We start from the raw sequence: 18,155 nt of genomic DNA on the forward strand, positions 1-18,155 counted from the left end.
ATATAAGAATCTAAAGATATACACCTAAGAAATTTTTTCCCTGACAAATGAACACAACACAAAACAACACAAAAATGGAAGCCAGTTCAGCAGCTTGCAATTAAGAGTGGAAAGAGACTACAGGTGAGGAAACTTACTGGAAGTCTACAGCAGTACTCCAGATGTATAGTGATAAGGGTGTGAACAAGAGTGAATGGCAAGAGAAATAGGAAAGAAGAGCTACGAGAGATGTTGTGATGGATGAACAACACAACAGGGTTTGGTGATTGGATGTGGGAAGCAACAGTCAAGGATGAGTCAGGTACTCTAAGATTACAAGGTTAATTAACAGGAAAGATTACAATACTCTTAATAAAGTGTCCTTATTCTCACTTTCCTTCAGGTTAGAAATTCTTTCTAAACAATTCTCAGTAATTTGAATGCATGCATTTATTTGTATTTTACAAGTATCTACCTACCTTTATTGGCTCTCCAATTAGATGGTAAGTTCCTTGAAGGTAGTGTGTTATTTATCTTTGTATCTTCCCTTGTGTCTAATAATTTTATATGTGTTGAATTGAATCCAATTGAATTCCACTTCATATATAATTAATTTGACATAAGAGCAGACTATTCAAATATAAATATCTACTAGGCAGTGAGAAATATAGAACTGGATAAAGAGAAGAAAGAAGACTACAGGTAAAACGGAGAGTCATCAAACAGGAACCACTGAGGTTACAAGAATCAATTCAATGTTAACATTTATCAAATGGACTACTGTATGTGAAGCACCATGAGAGTCAATAGATAGAGATAAAAAAAAAATACATGATCACTGCTCTCAAAGAGTTTATTATCTAGGAAAGAATGATACTTGTACATAAATAACTAATACAAGTTAGGAAATGTACAAATATAAGCATGTACATAAATAACCTTAAAGGGGCACCTTCCATTTAGTGGAATAATGGAAGACTACTGCAAAAGTCAAATCTGAGCTGGCCCTTAAAGGAGGGGAAATCACAACAGGTAAAGAATGGGGAGGCAAGGAGGGAGAACAAAGTAGATCATTTCAGGAAGTGAAGAATGGTGTGTAAAAGGTACAGAGTGCAGAGGGAAGGTTAAGTTCAAGAAACAATGACTAACCTAGATTGGAAAAAAGAAAATAGGAATATGTGAAGGAAGCCTGGAAAGGTAGACTGGAACCTAGCTGCAGATGATATAAGCCTTGAAAGAAACAATGGAAAATCACAAATCATTTTTCAGCAGGAAAGTGCCATCATCAACCAGGGCAACAGAAAAATGGCTTTAGTAGAAAAGGGAAGCAAGAACAACAGAGAGACCAGAAGCAAGGACATCAAATAAGAAGGCATTATTACTGGTGGGAGTGATGGGCGTGCTAAATCACAATGGTATGAGTGGAAAAGAGAGGTAAAATGGGAGAGATATTATCAAGGGAGAACTGTTAGGACTTAATAACTGAATAGATAAAGGGCAGGGTGGATGCAAAAGACAGAAGAATGAAGAAAAACCTTCAACAATACTTGGCACCTGATAAGTATATGTTAGGCAATACTGGGCATACAAAAGATCTGATGAAGAAGACAGTCAAAAGTGAAGGCCAGAGAGGAATGAAGACATGGCTGGCTAAGGCACTTTCCTTAAATTGAAGTTCTGAGAACTAATCAAAACAAGAGGCCACAGAGGAGTGAAATTCAGGATGAAAGAGCCACTGGAAGCCACTGGTCACAATCTCTCTCAGGTAGGTGTGTGTGTCTGTCTCCTATAGGGCATACTATCTGTCCTACCTCACAGGAATGTTGTGCATATCCAAAGAGTTGAAGTGAAAGCACTCTGAAAATTGTCAAACGTGGATCGGGAGACATTATTACAATAGTAGGTGGGCCAGTTATGTGAGAATAAAGGATAATAGCTAGACAGCTACACTGGTACCCATGGAACATTAAATAATCTAGAACAAGACTTCTTAAACTTTTTTGTGTCATGGAGCCCTTTGGCAGTCTGGTAAAGCCTTCTCAGAATGTTTTTAAATACTCAAAATAAAATACATGGAGTCCATAAAAAATACAAAGGAAATCAATTATATTGAAATATAGTTAACAAAATATTTGTTTTAAAAACAAGATCTCAGACCACAGGTTAAGAATTACTTATTTAATTCCCCAATTAATAAACGGGCAAAGAATATGAACAGGCAGTTTCAGATTAAGGAATTAAAGATAGCTATAGTCATTTTTTTAAAAATGCTCTAAACCACCAGTGATTAGAGAAATACAAATTAAAACAACTCTGAGGCACCACCTCACACTTATCAGATTGGCTAATATGACAAAAAAAGGAAAATGATAAATGTTGGAGAAGATGAGAGAAAATTGGAACACTAATGCATTGTTGGTGTAGTTGTGAACTGATCCAACCATTCTGGAAAGCAATTCTGAACTATGCCGAAAGGGCTCTAAATCATGCATACCCTTTGACCCAGTAATACCACTACTAGGTCTGTATCCCAGAGATCATAAAAAAGGGGAAAGGATCTACATGTACAAAAATATTTATAGCAGCTCTCTTTGTAGTGGCAAAGAATTGGAAACTGAGGGGATGCCCATCAACTTGGGAATGATTGAACAAGCTGTGGTATACAAATGTAATGGAATACTATTGTTCTATGAAATGATAAGCAGGCAGATTTCAGAAAAACCTGGAAAGACTTAACAGGAATTGATGCTGAACGAAGTGAACAAAAATCAAGAAAACACTTTACATAGTATCAGCAGAACTGTGCTAAAGCAATATAATGATCTAAGACAATTCCAAAAAAGTCACAATGGAAAATGCTATCTTCATACAGAGAAAGAACTATGGATTCTGAATGCAAATCAAAGCATACTATTTTTACTTTTTTCCCTTATGTTCTGATTCTTCCTTCACAACATAACTAATGTGGAAAAATACATGTGTAGCTTATATCTCATTGTGTGCCATCTTGGTGAGGGGGAAGGAGACGGAGGAAGAAAAAATTTGGAACTCAAAATGTTATAAAAGTGAATGCTGGAAACTATCTTTACACATAATTAGAAAAAATAAAATACTATTAAGTGGGGGAAAAAAAGAATCCTTAATCTAGAAGGCCTCCAGCACAATGGGTGGGCTTCCTATGACAGACTCATGGGAAGGACATAAACTGGGGTCATACAACATAAGAAGTACCCACACTGATTTGATCACATATCCACAAAAGAATAAAGTATATACAATATTCCAAAAATTTCCTTATCTGAATATTATTCCCACAAAAGTGACAGGAACTCCCACTGAAGAAGGAAAAATGGGAAAGACTTCTGCCTTCAGTTGCAACCATTTATTCATTCTATGCTCCCTTACAGACTGTAACACATAATATTTTACAAATTTCTACTTAATATATTATTCAATATTTCCAACAGTTGGTAGACATCTTCAATTTATATGTGAGAAGTTTGAGATCCTTTTAGTTTAGTCTTCATACTATCTAGACATAAAAGTATTCAATAGGAATGAAGCTTTACTACATATGAAAAGAAACTTAAGAGGTCAATAAATATTTGAGGTGTTTTATATATAAATATGCATGTACATATATAGACACAATTTCTCTGGCAAAATAAGGTATAAATCAAATATTTGCTGAATTCTCATTATGTGTTTAGCACTACACTAGGCACTATGAGATATGATAGTGGCATGGTTACCGCACTGCTTGCTGTGTGAACAAGTCTAGAACTGGAAAAACTTAAGAGATTATGTAAAACCATTTTTACAGGTTAGGAAACTGAGGTCCAGAGTGCTTAAGTAACTTATTCAAGATCACAAAGCCTAAGAGTCTGTGATGAGAACTGTACCCTGATCTTCTAGACTCCAAGTCCAATGTTTTATCCACTACAACATGTTCTCTCTCAATTTTTATATAAAATGTATTGATATTTCCATTGAAAAGCTCAGGAATCCAAAATATGTAAGATCATACAGGAAAATAAAACTGCAAGCTTAAAAAAACCTCTAAATGACTGTGTCTGTAATTTTCATTATCAATTAATGTCATGTCAAAAAGTATATACTGATTTTAATAAAGTCTTATACATTTTAAAATTGTTTTCCTGACCTTTCTAACCTTCATTATGTGCATACATAAAACGAACTTATTGTTATTATTATCACCTCCCCCTCCTCACTCAATAATTTTCAGTGGCTTCCTACTGTCTCCAGGATCAACTATAAAATTCTCTATTTGGCCACCAAAACTCTTCATAACTTGACCCCTTCCTACCTTTCCAGTCTTCTTACTCTCACTCTGTTTCATGTACTCTGTAGACAGTGACCTGGTTTCCCTGCTGTTGCTTACACAATTACAGACACAACGTATGTGTGATGACCAACTTTGATAGACTGGACTCTTATCAGCAATGCAGTGATATAAGTCAATCCCAAAAGACTCATGATGGAGAGAAATGAGTGCATCCAGAAAAAGAACTAGAAAGAACTGAGTTTATATCCAGATGGAAGCAAAATACCTGATCTTTTTCCTTTTCTTGTTTGGTTTTATGTCCTCTTTACCATTTTTCATTCCATCTGATACAATCCATCTTTAAACCTGACTAATGTATAATGTGAAAGTATTTACAGATTCTTTACTTGACTATATGTTGCCATGGTGGGGAGGGGAGAGAGGGGGACAAAATGTGAAACTCAAGGAATTGTGGAATTGAATCATGTAAACTAAAAGTAAACAAACAAATTAATTAATAAAAAAAAAATTTTAAACTTTTTTTTAAAAGGTGCTCCTTAATCTTAGTAGCTTCCAAATCTATTCCTAATTTATACTGAACAACTTTGTTGCCAAATGCACAAGCGGAAGTAGCTAGAACTGAAAAGGATACAGTAATTGAAAAAGGACACAACAACATAGTTGCCAACATGATGTCTCCCTGTTAGACTGTGAGCTCCATGGGGCAGTTAAGTGGTGCAGTGGACAGTGCTGGGTGTGGAGTCAGGAAGAGCTCAAATATAACCTTAGACACTGCTAGCTGTGTGACCTTGGGCAAGTCCCTTAATTCTGCCTCAGTTTCCTCATCTGTCCAGCTGAATGAAGAAATGACAAAACTACACTATCTTTGCCAAGAAAACCCCGAATTGGGTCACAAAGGGTTGGACACAACTGAAAATGACTGAAAACAGCAAAACCCTTAAGAGGAACAATGATTTTTTGCCTTTCATTTTATCTCCAGCTCTGAGCACAGTGACTGGCACATAGAAAGCATCTAATAAATTCAAGCTGCCTTAAATGACAAGAGGTGAGATGGCAGGGAGCATGTAGGGGATAAGAATATTAATTTTGCTGAAATACAGACAAGACTATGAAGCTAGATTGAAAAGAAGGGTGGCACCAGATTGAAAAAGGTTGTGAATGCCTGGCATGAGTAAAATGCCTTGATTCAGAAGGCATTAGGGAGCCAATGAAGATTTTTGTGTACAAATCAATGAAGATTACATGACTTAACTGACATGGATGAATCCATCATATATAGTGTTCTTGGGGCGGCTAGGTGGCACAGTGAATAGAGCACCAGCCCTGGAGTCAGGAGGACCTGAGTTCAAATCTGACCTCAGACACTTGACACACTAGCCATGTGACTTTGGGCAAGTCACTTAACCCCAATTGCCCTCCAAAAAGCAAAAGTGTGTGTGTGTGTGTGTGTGTGTGTGTGTGTGTGTACTGTTCTTCTGGTTCTGTTTATCACTGCTCTGTATCACTTCACAGAACTTTCCCATATTGTTTCAAATAATTATGTTTGGTACTTATGGTACCTTAATGTTCCATATAGGTATTATTGATTCCACTTAACAAAAACTTGCCCAGAGCCACACTGTTATCAGGCCCAAACCCAGATCTCTCCCAACTCCAAGTCTGGCACTCCTTCCATTACACCACTCCTGCCTGTCCAGGGAATTCACAGAAACCGCGTGAAGCATCTGAACCAAGAGAAGGACACAGCAGGAATGGGACAAAGAGAAGGCCAAAAGTGATTCATCTAAATTTGATATGCCTGTACATCAGTAATGGGTTCTGAGTTACTGTTCAAGTCAATTTATCAAACATTTGTTAAGCAACACATGTATACAGAACATGAAATTAAACAAGATACAAAATCTGGACAACATACAAATTAAACAAGGTATAAAATTTAGGTAGGACTATCCCTATTCTCAAAAAACCTATTACTACAACATGTGAAGAAATAGTAATAATGATAATAATACTGCAAAGTAACATATAAGAGCATGAGGTAAGTACAATATGCTACATGAAGCCTGAGGACCAAAAGCTCGATAACAACTGGAGATGAAGGAGAAAAAAAAAAATCAAAGAAAGCCTCCTGGAGGAGAAAGCACTTGAACTGGACTTCGAAAAATGAGTAAGAATGCAACGGGGGCAAGGGTTCCATATACAAAGAACAGCATAAACAAAAGGCCTGGAGGTGAGATGGCAGGAAACATGTAGAGGGTAAGAACATTAGTTTTGCTGAAGTATAGACAGCACTATGAAACCAGGTTGAAAAGAAGGATGGCACCAGATTGTAAAAGGTTTTGAATGCCTGGCATGAGTAAAATGCCTTGATTCAGTAGGCATTAGGGAGCCAATGAAGATTTTTGAGCAGATTACATGACCTTTTGCCCCACCAAAGCAGCCTGAAGATGGAAAAAATTTCAGAAACATTCAGAGAATCATTTTGAGAAATGTTGTTCATCAAAGCAGTGAGAGTATGATATTTTAACCAACTTTTTTGCACAACTAAATACATAGGGAGGAAGAGGCAACCAGTATAAAAGGTACAGTAGTAAAAGGGATTGTGCTGCTGCAAAGAACAGGAACAAAGATTTCCTTCATAGCGTCTCTACCATTTGTTCCTTCCTTCACATTCTCATAATCCTACTGCTGTTCCATTTAGACTTATTGCAATATCTTAACTCATTTCCTGACCTTTAGCCTTTTTCTATCCTGTTCCATGATACAAATGCAACCAGATTCAATTTTTCAAAACATTTTTTTCATGTCCAACGGTACTGTCACAAAAACTAGACCTATCTGTGATAGGGCCACCCACCCTCTAGTATCTACTTGTCTGTGGGAGATTTTTCCTCTCTTTTATCTCCATAGCTAGCACTATCTGCTAAATTTCAGTTTCTATGACTTCTACTCATTCTCCTTCATTGTCCTCCCAGGATTCCCAGGAGTGGGAATCTTCTAGTCTTCAATTTCTTCATCCTCTCTCCTTTGCCCCTAGTTTCCCAAAGCATCATGCAAGGCTGGTGTTTTTAAAGGAGATTTACTACAAAGCACAACAGGGTAGAAAGATTGAGGGAGCACTGAGTACAGTGTCAGATAAAAGGGATAAAAAGGTTCACTCATACTTCAAGGTTTTTTTTTGTTTAATCCTATTTCTAAGCAGCAACTACATGGACTAGACACTTTATTAGGTGCTCCTCTCCTGCTGACAAATTCTTGATGTTAGTTCAATTCTAGCTACCTTGCTGTGCATTTGACAGGCAAGGCTATTTCTCAGGCTTCTTAAATCTACTCTCCTACATGGACATTTTGGGGTTTTAAGACAGCACCTCTCTCAAGAAGTTAATTCTATAAAATTTAAACACCTATAAGCATGCTAGCTACATTTTCTCTAATCTGGACATTTATAGGTATCTCAACCTAGTCAGTGGAGGGGTTCTTTATCTTTTCTTTTGTCTTGGTCACAGGGGTGGGGAAACCTCTAGTGCAGCCCTTTGACTGAATCCAAACTTCACAGAACAAATCTCCTGAATAAAAAGATTTGTTCTGTAAAGGAGGCCACACATGGCCTCGAGGCTGTAGGTTTCCCACCCTTAATGGGCAGTCTGGTGAAGTCTATGGGCTACTTCTCAAAATTATGTTTCTAAATGCATAAAATAAATACATAGGATTATAAAGGAAACCAATTATATCAAAACAGTTATCAAAATATTTTTTGAAAGTTCACAGACCACAAGTTAAGAACCCCTGACTTAGAGTCTAATCTGTCAACTATGGACTGAAGGAAGAGGGAGGCTAGATCTCCTCAAGCTACAAATGGTTAAGACTCTGCCTGACCTGGGTCCTAAAACTATCTCCCCTCTCAGCCTTCAGGAATTCTCAACCCTCTCACATCTTATGTAAGGATCTTCCCCTCTCCGCCCGCCTTCCCCCCAAAAAAGGGCTCTCTCAATGTTCACAATTCCTTCACTCCCTGTCCTAAATCTCTCTTCCCTAGTCTCCTCTGATTTAACTGAAGAGAATTCACCTATACACTACTCAGGTCTCTCTGGGCCTGGCCCTCTACCTTGTTCACAATACAACTTCCTTCCTAGCCTTAACTGCTCTGCTGTTGTGAACTATGTACACATGTGGCCCTGCCACTTACTAGCCAAGCTGATATAGTCTAGGGTCAATTATACTAAATACCTTTCCTTATCCTTAGCTCTTAGCTTAAATCATGACACATTCAGAAACTCTCTCAGAAAAGGGGACAGAAGAAAAGAAATACTGAATCCTTGAACCCCCAAAAAAAGTTTTTTTGCCATAATTACAAATAAAATGTTGTTGAACAAATATAGCAAATCAACTATATCTTTACCATCATTTACCCATCTCCTTAACACAGCCTTGTACAGAAAACCTTCAAACATTTTATTCTCTTATTGATTGTTGTTCAGTCCTGTTCCTTTGTTTTCAGTCACATCTGGCTCTGATTCATGACCCCATCTGGGGTTTTCTTTGCAAAGATAGTGGAATGGTTTGCCACTTTCTTCTCCAGCTCATTTTACAGATGAGGAACAGAGACAAACAGGGTGAAGTGACTTGCTCAGGGTCACAAAGCTAGTAAGTGTCTGAGGCCATATCTGAACTTAGGAAAATGTGTCCTGACTTCAGGCCTGGCAGTCTACTCACTGCTTAGCCTAGCTATCCCACCATGTTGATTAGCTATTCATTTCTCCACAGGCTACTCCTAATTTCTTACATTCTTTTCAGGTCCACAAACTCACTTTACCTCACTTTACCCCATCCCATTCACAGTTACTTCATGGCAGCAATTGTTATACCGCTCTTAAAAATTATCAATGACCCAGAGGTGCTTTTGTTTATGTGGGTTATAGCTATCAATATTTATCATATTATAACTTAAAATACCTTAGAATTATTACAAAAACTTTCAACTCACAAATTCCCTAAGAAGGTCTTTGGAACCCTGGACCTATTTCAAGAATTACTACTTTTACAGAGGAAGTTAAGTCTATCTAACCTGAGTTACCTCAATTTTCCTCCTCCAAATCTTAAAATTTCTCTGTATCTGTCCTCATACTGCTTCAATGGTATGTGGTATCTGACACAGGAGCTTTTCAGTTTGTAATGGGTACTCCATACCTTATCCAGTTCAAAATGTCTTTTCCTCTTTCCAAGGTTAAGCATTTCCTATTAACTCTTTTAAGCTCTAATCTTATCCCTACAATAATCTCTCACACACATTTAAGTGGAGACCTCAGCTCAGATACCTCATTTCTCACCTGGCTGCACCACCTTGGGCCTCCCTCATTCTCCCCTTTTCAGCTTCCTTTCTGTTTTATCTTCCTCCATTAGACTGTAAGTTCCTCAAGGGCAAGGACTTTCTTTTCTCCTATTTGTTTGGCCTGTGCATGGAATACAGTAAGTACTCAATAAATGTTTATTGACTTGATTTGACTCCCATATCTTTAGTTCCTCCTTCTTCATTATCTCCTAGTCCTCCATCTACAAACATCCTCAAATCACACTTTTCTTCACAACCCCCTCCAACAACCCTGGGATCTGTTCCATCTCTTTTACCTTCCTTTCACCATTACACCTTTCATTAGCTACATTCCCTGCCTCCATTTTCGCATTACTGCTAAACTTCTCAAAATCTGGCATTTGCCCTAAGATTGGTAACGACCTCTTGATAATGACACGGTTTTTTCACTGTTCTCATCTTCCTTGACATTCTGGTGAGGCTACCCTCTCCTGGCCTTCCTACTCTCTAATCATTCTGTTTCTTCTAACTCCACCAAATAAAGATCTGTTCTGTTCTCAGATATTTCTCCTCTCCATCCCCATCCTTGCAGATCTTACCCACGCAGCGCTCCAGCTTTCACCTCTACATGTATGACACATAAAGTCATCTCTAGCCTTGTCCTGCTACTCAGTAATCAAGAATTTCCAACTGTCTACAAAATATATCTCATCAATCAGTCAAGCAATAAGCATCTATTAGAAGCCTACTACATTAGGTTCTATGTTAGGCACTCTGCTCAGCCCTGGTGATACAAAGAAGGGCCAATGGCAGTTCCTATCCTGGAGGAGATTCTCAAAATCTAATGGGAGAAACAAGTAAATCCGTACAAACAAGCTGAAAACAGGATAAAGAGAACAACAGGGAGGTTACTGTCACTAGATCAAAGAGTAGTGGGGGGGAGGGGGGAAGAATAGGGTTAAAGACTAGAAAGGCTGGGGGAGAGGAGGAGGCCATGAAGGCTTTGAATGCCAAACAGTGGATTCTGTATTTGATCCTGAAAGTAACAGGGAACCAATGAAGTTTAATTGAGTAGGGTGTCAAACCTGTGCTTTAGGAAAATCATTGTGACAGCTGAATGGAGGCTAGACTAGAGTGAGGAGAGACTTGTGGTAAGCAGACCAACCAACAGACTACTGTAATCACTGCTGTATTGTATTACTACAGTAGTAGTTTAGGTATGAGGTGATGAGGGACTAGAGTAACATGGTGGTAGTGTCAGAGGAGAGAAGGGGGCATATTCAAAAGGTAAAATTAAACAGGTCTTGGAGACAGATTGATGACAGTGGTGGGGAACCTGTGGCCTTGAGGCCACATGTGGCCCTCTAGGTCCTCAAATGTGGCCCTCTGACTAAATTCAAACTTCACAGAACAAATCCCCTTAATAAAAGGATTTGTTCTGTAAAATTTGGACTTAATCAAAAGGCTGCACCCAAGGACCTAGAAGGCCACATGTGGCCTCAAGGCTGCAGGTTCCCCACCCTTGGACTAGAGGAATCAAGAGACAGTGAGTAGAATATGACATTCAGACTGAGACCTCAGGGACTTGGGTCCCAAGTGAGAAGTTTGGAAAGGGGGAGGAAATAAGGGGAAAAGTAATTACTTCAGTTTCAGAAATGTTCAGTTTAAGATGTCTACTGGACATCCAGCTTGAGATGTCTGAAAGGCAGTTGGAGATGCAAAACTGGATGGTCAGCAAAGAGACTAGGACTGGATAAGTGGACTTGAGAATCATCAGCATAGAGATGATAATTACATCTGTGGAAACTAGTGAGCACCAAGTGAAGTAGTATAGAGGGAGAGAAAAGGGCCCATGAGACACCTATAGCTAGCGGTTATGACATGGTTGAAGAGCCAGCAAAAGAGGCTAAGGAGCAATAAAATAGGTAGGAAGAGATTTAGAAGACAGTGGTCTCCCAAATGCTTAGAGAGAAGAGATTATCAGGGAGAAAATGGTGATCACCAGTGTCAAAGGTCCAAAAGAATGAGGACGGAGAAAGGGCTACTGGATTTGGCAAGTAAAAGCAATGGTAACTTTGGAGATAGTCATTTTTGTTGACAGATGAGGTTGGAAGCCAAATTACAGAGTTAAGAAGTGAGGAGAGAAAGTGGAGGCACCTACGGAGGATGCTTTTTCAAGGAGTTTAGACACAAAGGGCAAAACATTAGTTTATTGCAGACGGAAGGAGTTATTTGAATAAGATATAGTGAATATATATTATAAATAAGAGTTTATATAAATAAATATTATTATAAATTATTATAAATAAGAGTTATTTGAAGATAGAGGAGATAGGAACTTGTTTGTAAGCAGTAGGGAAGCAGCCAGTAGACAGAGAGACATTGGAAATAAGTGAAAGATTAGGGATAACAGAGGAGGCATTCTGGTGGAGGGGGATGGGATGAAATGAGAATGGTTGTGCAGGGAGAGAGGTTTGCCTTGGCAAGGAGTAGAGTCACCTCTTCATATGAGATGGGGTGAAGGAGGAGGTATCAGTAGAAAGCATTTGAGTGATAAAATGAGATGTGGAAGAGGAAGGAAGAAGGAGCTCTCAACAAATGGCCTCAATGTTTTAGTAAAATATAAGTTAAAGTCTCAGCTGAGAAGGTGGGGGGAGGAGAAGCCATGGGAGGTTTAAGAAAGGATGAAATGGCTTGGAAGAGCTTCTGTAGAAAGTGGAATAGTGAGATGATAAGGGAGGTGAGGAACGATTGGTTAATAGTTTTGAGGACCCAGTTGAGATTAAGTAACATTTGTGCAGTGTACTCAGCCCAGTAACTCATACACAAACGTTCCAAACTGAACCCTTCATCTTTCGAGAAATAAATGTCCTTCTCTTTTACTGAACTTCCTAATTATTGTTAATGACAAAACCATTTTCTCTCAGTTACCCAAACTTAAAACCTATAAGCTGTTTTTGACATCTGCAGTTCCTTCCACGTCTCAAGTCTAGTGAACAGGTCCTATCAAATTTAGATTTCCCAGTCTGTGTTAGTTCTCTATTTATTACTACCTTTAGCATGCTAGCCTCAGTCTTCCTTAGCTCCTGCCTGGATTATTACAATAGCTTACCCAGTGTCCTTGCCTCAAGTGTAGCCACAGAAATCATCCTAAAGAAAGAGCAACTCTGATGTCATTCCCCTAATCACAATGACTCCCGACTGACCATTGAATTAAAGATCTAAACAAGTCTTTACTGAGGACCCTAATTTGGTAACAATCTGCCTTTCTAGTCTGGTTTTCAACTAGTCCTGTATTATATTTTCTAGTGGAAACTAATGTATTGTTCCTGAACATAGCATTATCTTTTCCTAACTTCATGCTTATGCCATTCCCACTGCCCGGAATACCGTCCCTACCCCACCTCTGAAAATCTGTAAAATCCTTAAGATCAGGGTCTGTTTCAATCTTTATACAGTGCACAGAGTCGTAGGAGTTCAATTCAAATGAAACATTTATTAAGTATATAATATGTAAAAGGTATAATTCTAAATACTAAAGAATCAAGCAGTCCTTTCCTTCAAGGTGCTTGCATTTTACTGGGGGATATACCATGCACATGAACAATACAATGCATTTTCAAGTAGAGGAAGAGGAGGAGGCAGCAAAATTAGAAGTATCTAAGCTAAGCCTAGACTGAAAACTGAGTCCTAGAGGTAAAGGTAGGAAAGGAATATATTTTAGACCAGTGCAAAGGCAAAGAAACAGGAGGTGGAATGTCGAGTTTTAGGGAATAGATAGTAGGGCGATTCAGCTGCAACAAAAGATAGGAAGTATAAATATAAAGTCTGGAATCCCATCTCAGAAGCCATCTGTGTGGCCCTAGGCAAGTCACTTAAATTCCTTGGTTCCTCACTTTGTTAGTCCTTCATTTTCGGGGAAGAGGACCAATGATATCCAAGGGTGATGTCTAAAACTAGTGCACAAATTGGATTTGTCAGGCAGGGTTGCACAAAGTTGACAATCCCACTCTTTCTTCTAGAGTCACTTAAGTCCAGTGGCAGGACAAAAGTCAAAACAGCTGGCAGGCAGTGGACGACCAGAGCTCTAAGAGTTCCATAGCACCTGCTTCAATTGCCTTCATGGACACTGGAACACTATTCTCATTCACCCATTCTGCCAGGGGAAGTCTTCCTTCACATGCTCGGGGTAGACATTCTCCTAACTCACTGATGGGTTTGAGTTCTGTCCATTATTCTCAACCTGGTTTAGCCAGTTTACTAAGAGGGCATTACCAGTGTGTGACCCCTTCACATGCCACAGCTCCTTAGAGCCACAGGTGAGAGTTAAGTGCCAGGTGGACAACAAAGGTGGAGGAACAGCCCTGAAAAGGGTCCAGTAAACCCTCAAACCAGAGGTGCTAGTCTTCCATGAACACCCATTCACCCCTCCTCACCCATAAAACAAGGAGGAATGACTAAATAACCTTTAAGGTCCCATCCAGCTCTAACTGTGTGATCCTGTTCCTATGAGATTTTTCAGGTCCCTCCCAGCTCTGGATCTATGATCCTATGATCTCTTACTCCTCTCCTAACCTGAATATTCCTGAAACACAGCAACTATACCCTGCCCCTACTCCTTTGTTCATTACATTCCCCCTATCTCTCCATCTATAATAGGGTCTAGGTCCAACTCCCTTTATTAAGTTTTCTTTGACCACTCCAACCTACAGCGATTTCACTCTCCCCAGAACTAATATAGCACTTATTATCCACGGTCTTCCCAGATTTCCTCAGTCAAAAATGATGACAACTCTCACAGTACTTTGATGGTGCCTCTTCTGCACTTTATGCCCTATTCTGCATCAGTGTTTGTGTCTTACCGTCCCTACTACATGGTAAGCCTAACTCCATAATCCTGTGCTCTTTGTGCATCCCTCAGCTTTCAACAAAATAGGTCTTAAAAGTGTACTAAATAGGGGTGGCTAGGTGGCCCTGGAATCAAGAGGACCTGAGTTCAAATCCAGCCTCAGACACTTGGCACACTTACTAGCTGAATGACTTTGGGCAAGTCACTTAACTCCAACTGCCCTCCAAAAGAAAAAAAAAGGGTACTAAATATAAGCTCCTCCTTTGGCCCATTTGCTAGTTAGTTTTTCATTTATATTATCTCCCCTAATTAGGTAACAAGCTCTTTAAAGAGAGAAAACTGTCTTATCATTCTTTATTTCCCCGTAGAGGAATCAAAATTCAACAAATAATTCTTGATTGACTGAATTCACCAATATAAAGGAAGACTACAGAGGGCTCATTTTTCATCCTAAGGACCCTTCCAATTCTAAGAGCTATACTTGAGAAAGAAAGAAAAACTACTACTAAAAACATAACAAATAAAGTATAGAAGGAAAAAAACGACTTAGAATGACTGTCAATAACACAGTAGTCACAAGTATAAATAGACAAAGGTCTCTAGGCCAAAAGATACCTGTAACCTTGTCTACAAATGCTGTTTCACCAAAATGATGAATTCAAAAGTTAAAAAAAAATAAAAAATTGGAAGCAAAAGATATTAAACAGTAAAATTTCTTAAACTTTACACATGCAAGACCTGGCATATTTTAAGGGCTCAATAAATGTCTGACTAAATTACAAAGAAATCTCTATCAAGAGGAAACATCTTTCCAATCCCTTCCAACACTCCTCCTAAGCAAAACTCTTAAAAGATTCATAAAGCAAAGCAGCCAACTACACATTTTAAAATCTGTAAATATGGGCAAGACGTTTCTCTATGTTTAAAACACTACTTCCAATAGCTTCAGAATTGCATAAAAATCCCAAATCAAGAAACAATGAAGACTTAAGTTTCTTACTGATAAAAGGAGTTTTCAGCTTCCTGGTAACCTATATTCAATTCTCAAAAAAAGTTTATTTTTATTTTTCGTTTATTTTAAAATCAAAATAGTTAGATGAAACCAAAATCCAAGTTAATTTAAAAACTATTCAACATAATTTTTGTCTTTTATGTAAGCATAACATTTAAAAATAGCATATTTCTCTGAATGACTCAATGACTACTATTTTTTAACTGCCTCACATTCACTTAGCCTCAAATGGTAAGTTATAAACTGACCCTTGCATTCTTAATACTAATTCCCTGGAGATGCTGTGAAATCTTATCAGTACACATGCTCCCTGTGACTTCATTTTAAAGAGGAATTTATTTTAGTCCACCAAATTAAGATACTTTTACAAGTTGGAAAAGTATCATTAGAAACTGACTTGATATACAGGTCTATTTTCAATAGAGCATACAAAAAGTCATTTTGTAGAAAATGACAAAACTGTAAAATTCTAAATTAGTTGTAACTGTACACACTATCAGGGCCCATCACTGATTTTTGAAATTGAACTTCGGTTTTCACCATACAAAAAATATTTTTAAAAACCGTAAAGTGATTTAATAGCTAAAGTATGACAAAAAGTAATACCAAGACTGCTGTTGTTGTTTTTTTTTGTCATGCACAAAATTATTAGAAGATGTTAACAATGTGCTGAAACAAAAACCAATTAAGTCAGTCAAAAGGAGAAAGGGAAAGCTGATGAACCTTCACACTCCTCAGTTTCATAGACGTGAGTCTTGGTTTTTTTACCCTTAACTAGCCCAGCAAAAAAGCAGCCACCCAAGCCTCTCAAAAGCTAACTACATTTTGGCTAAAAGTCCCTTTTCCAAAACTAACTAATCCTCCGTGGCCACTTTCTAAGCACTCTGCTACCTCTGTTGAAAGGAGAAGGGTGTTCTTTCGTACGTAATTGTCTGACATCCATCAGGAAGACGACTTCCTAACAGAATCTCTACTTCCTAACTACCGGTGGGTGTATGCGTCTAATGACAACTTTGACAAGACAATGCCTATTTCTATAATGCAATAACAGTTCCATGAGAGTGCTAATAAATAAGTGGGACTTGAGGTTGTACAGAGCCGATCAGCCGGGGAGGGAGCTTCCCACACTCCCTCTGCATGAACCACAAGACTGGAATGGTACACCAAGACTCCCTAGGGATTTTTTTTTAATCGCGGTCGAGATGCTTTCCGCTGAGTCTCCGGCACAGAAGCAACTTTCCTTGGTACTGCACTGCAGTCAAGGCCCCCAAGAGGAAATAAGCTTAATCCCGAGCCGAGCCGAGCAAAGCAAAACAAGGCGCGGCGCGGCCGGGCGGCCCCCACTTACCAGCAAACAATCCGAATTCACTTCCGACTTCGGGTCCCACAGCAGGTTGTCGATTTTCTCAAACCGAGTCTCAAAACTGTCCCCAGTCGACATGGTGCTGCTGCGGCGGTGACAATCCCCTTCTACCGGCAGCACTAGCGACGGAAAGACGCTCGGAGCTCACTTCCTCCGCAGGCCCGGGGCTCCGCGCTGCCCCTTCACTGAGCGGCTCTCCGCTCTCCCGGCCGGGCTCGGGGGGCGACAGCGACCCGTAGCCGCGCCGAAGCCCACAGACGCATCCCACCCGACGGCCCGCCCCGCCGCTGTCGCCACCGGGGAAGGTGCTCGCGCCTAGCGGGCCTGGGCCCCGGCCGCCGCAGCCGCCTCCATGAAGGGCCGGCCCCCCCTCTGGGAAGGGCAAAGGGGAAAGAGGGGGCGGGAGGGCAGGAAAGAGCTTCCCGGGACTAGTCAAGGGGGGGCAGAGGTCGCGCTCCCAGCTGATGCTGCCCGGCCCGCCGGGGGGGGGGGGGGGGGGCGCCCCCCCCCCCCGCGCCCCGCGCGGCGCGCGCGGGGGGGGGGCGCGGCCGCCCCCGCGCGGGGGGGGGGGGGGGGGGGGGTCCCGCTCCGCTCCGCTCCAGACGCCGCAGGCAGGCAGGGGAGGCAGGCTAACTCCGCATGCCCGGCTCCGCTCGGCCAGATCCGACGTGCGGCTCCCCGTGAAGCTGCCTCACTCGCCCATTTTGTCCACTCTCCGCCGCCGTAGTTGCTGCTGCCTCTGGCGTTCCGGCTGCTGCTGCCGCCGCGGGGTCCGGCGGGGCAGGGCGAGGCCGGTGCCCGTCCGAGAAGGCTGGAGGGAAGGAAGGAAGGAAGAAAGAGACAGGGCTGGGGCAGACAGGCCGAAGAGTCCGGTCACGACGACAACTGACTGGGAGGGGCGCCTGGGAGGGGCCGGCCAGCCGAAGTCCGGGTTGGGGCGGGGAGGGGGTGGTGGGAGGGGGTGGGAAAGGGAAGAGTGAGTGGCGGCAGCGGGCGGCCCAGGGGGGCTAGAGGGCCGACGATGCCCGCCTTCCTGCGCAAACGCACCGGCAGCGGGGCCGGCCGCGGGAGCAGCGGGGGGGGGGGGGGGGGGGGGGGGGGGGGGGGGTGGGAAAGGGAAGAGTGAGTGGCGGCAGCGAATGCCTCAGGGGGGCTAGAGGGACTAATATGTCCGCCTTCCTGTTCAAACAAACGGAGACCGCCCGCGCGTACTGCGCATGCGGGGCGGGGAGGATCGGAAGGGGAACCAGGCCTGGTGAGCCCCGCGTTCTCGGGGACCGGAGACAGAATGGGAGGACAGACGTGCACGCGCACGCTTGCGGCTCTCGCGCAGAGTCC

The 18,155-nt window shown here is 41.2% G+C and overlaps 1 protein-coding gene across 2 annotated transcripts in view; it reads right to left on the reverse strand.

The window, feature by feature from the left end:
- ROCK1 (Rho associated coiled-coil containing protein kinase 1) overlaps positions 1-17,132 on the reverse strand; it is a 143,780-nt gene extending 126,648 nt beyond the window's left edge. The window contains exon 1 of one of the 2 annotated variants that reach the window (XM_069099750.1): positions 16,803-17,132. In XM_069099750.1, the coding sequence (XP_068955851.1) occupies positions 16,803-16,895 (93 nt within the window). In that variant the 5' untranslated portion in view covers positions 16,896-17,132. The remainder of the gene's footprint in view (positions 1-16,802) is intronic. The other variant, XM_069099749.1, reaches the window with a different exon arrangement.
- Positions 17,133-18,155: the final 1,023 nt, after the last annotated feature.

Source organism: Petaurus breviceps, unplaced genomic scaffold, assembly GCF_028583685.1.
Source record: "Petaurus breviceps papuanus isolate PSGF00001 unplaced genomic scaffold, PetGlider_PUasm1.0 38, whole genome shotgun sequence".
In the NCBI taxonomy this organism is placed as follows: domain Eukaryota; kingdom Metazoa; phylum Chordata; class Mammalia; order Diprotodontia; family Petauridae; genus Petaurus; species Petaurus breviceps.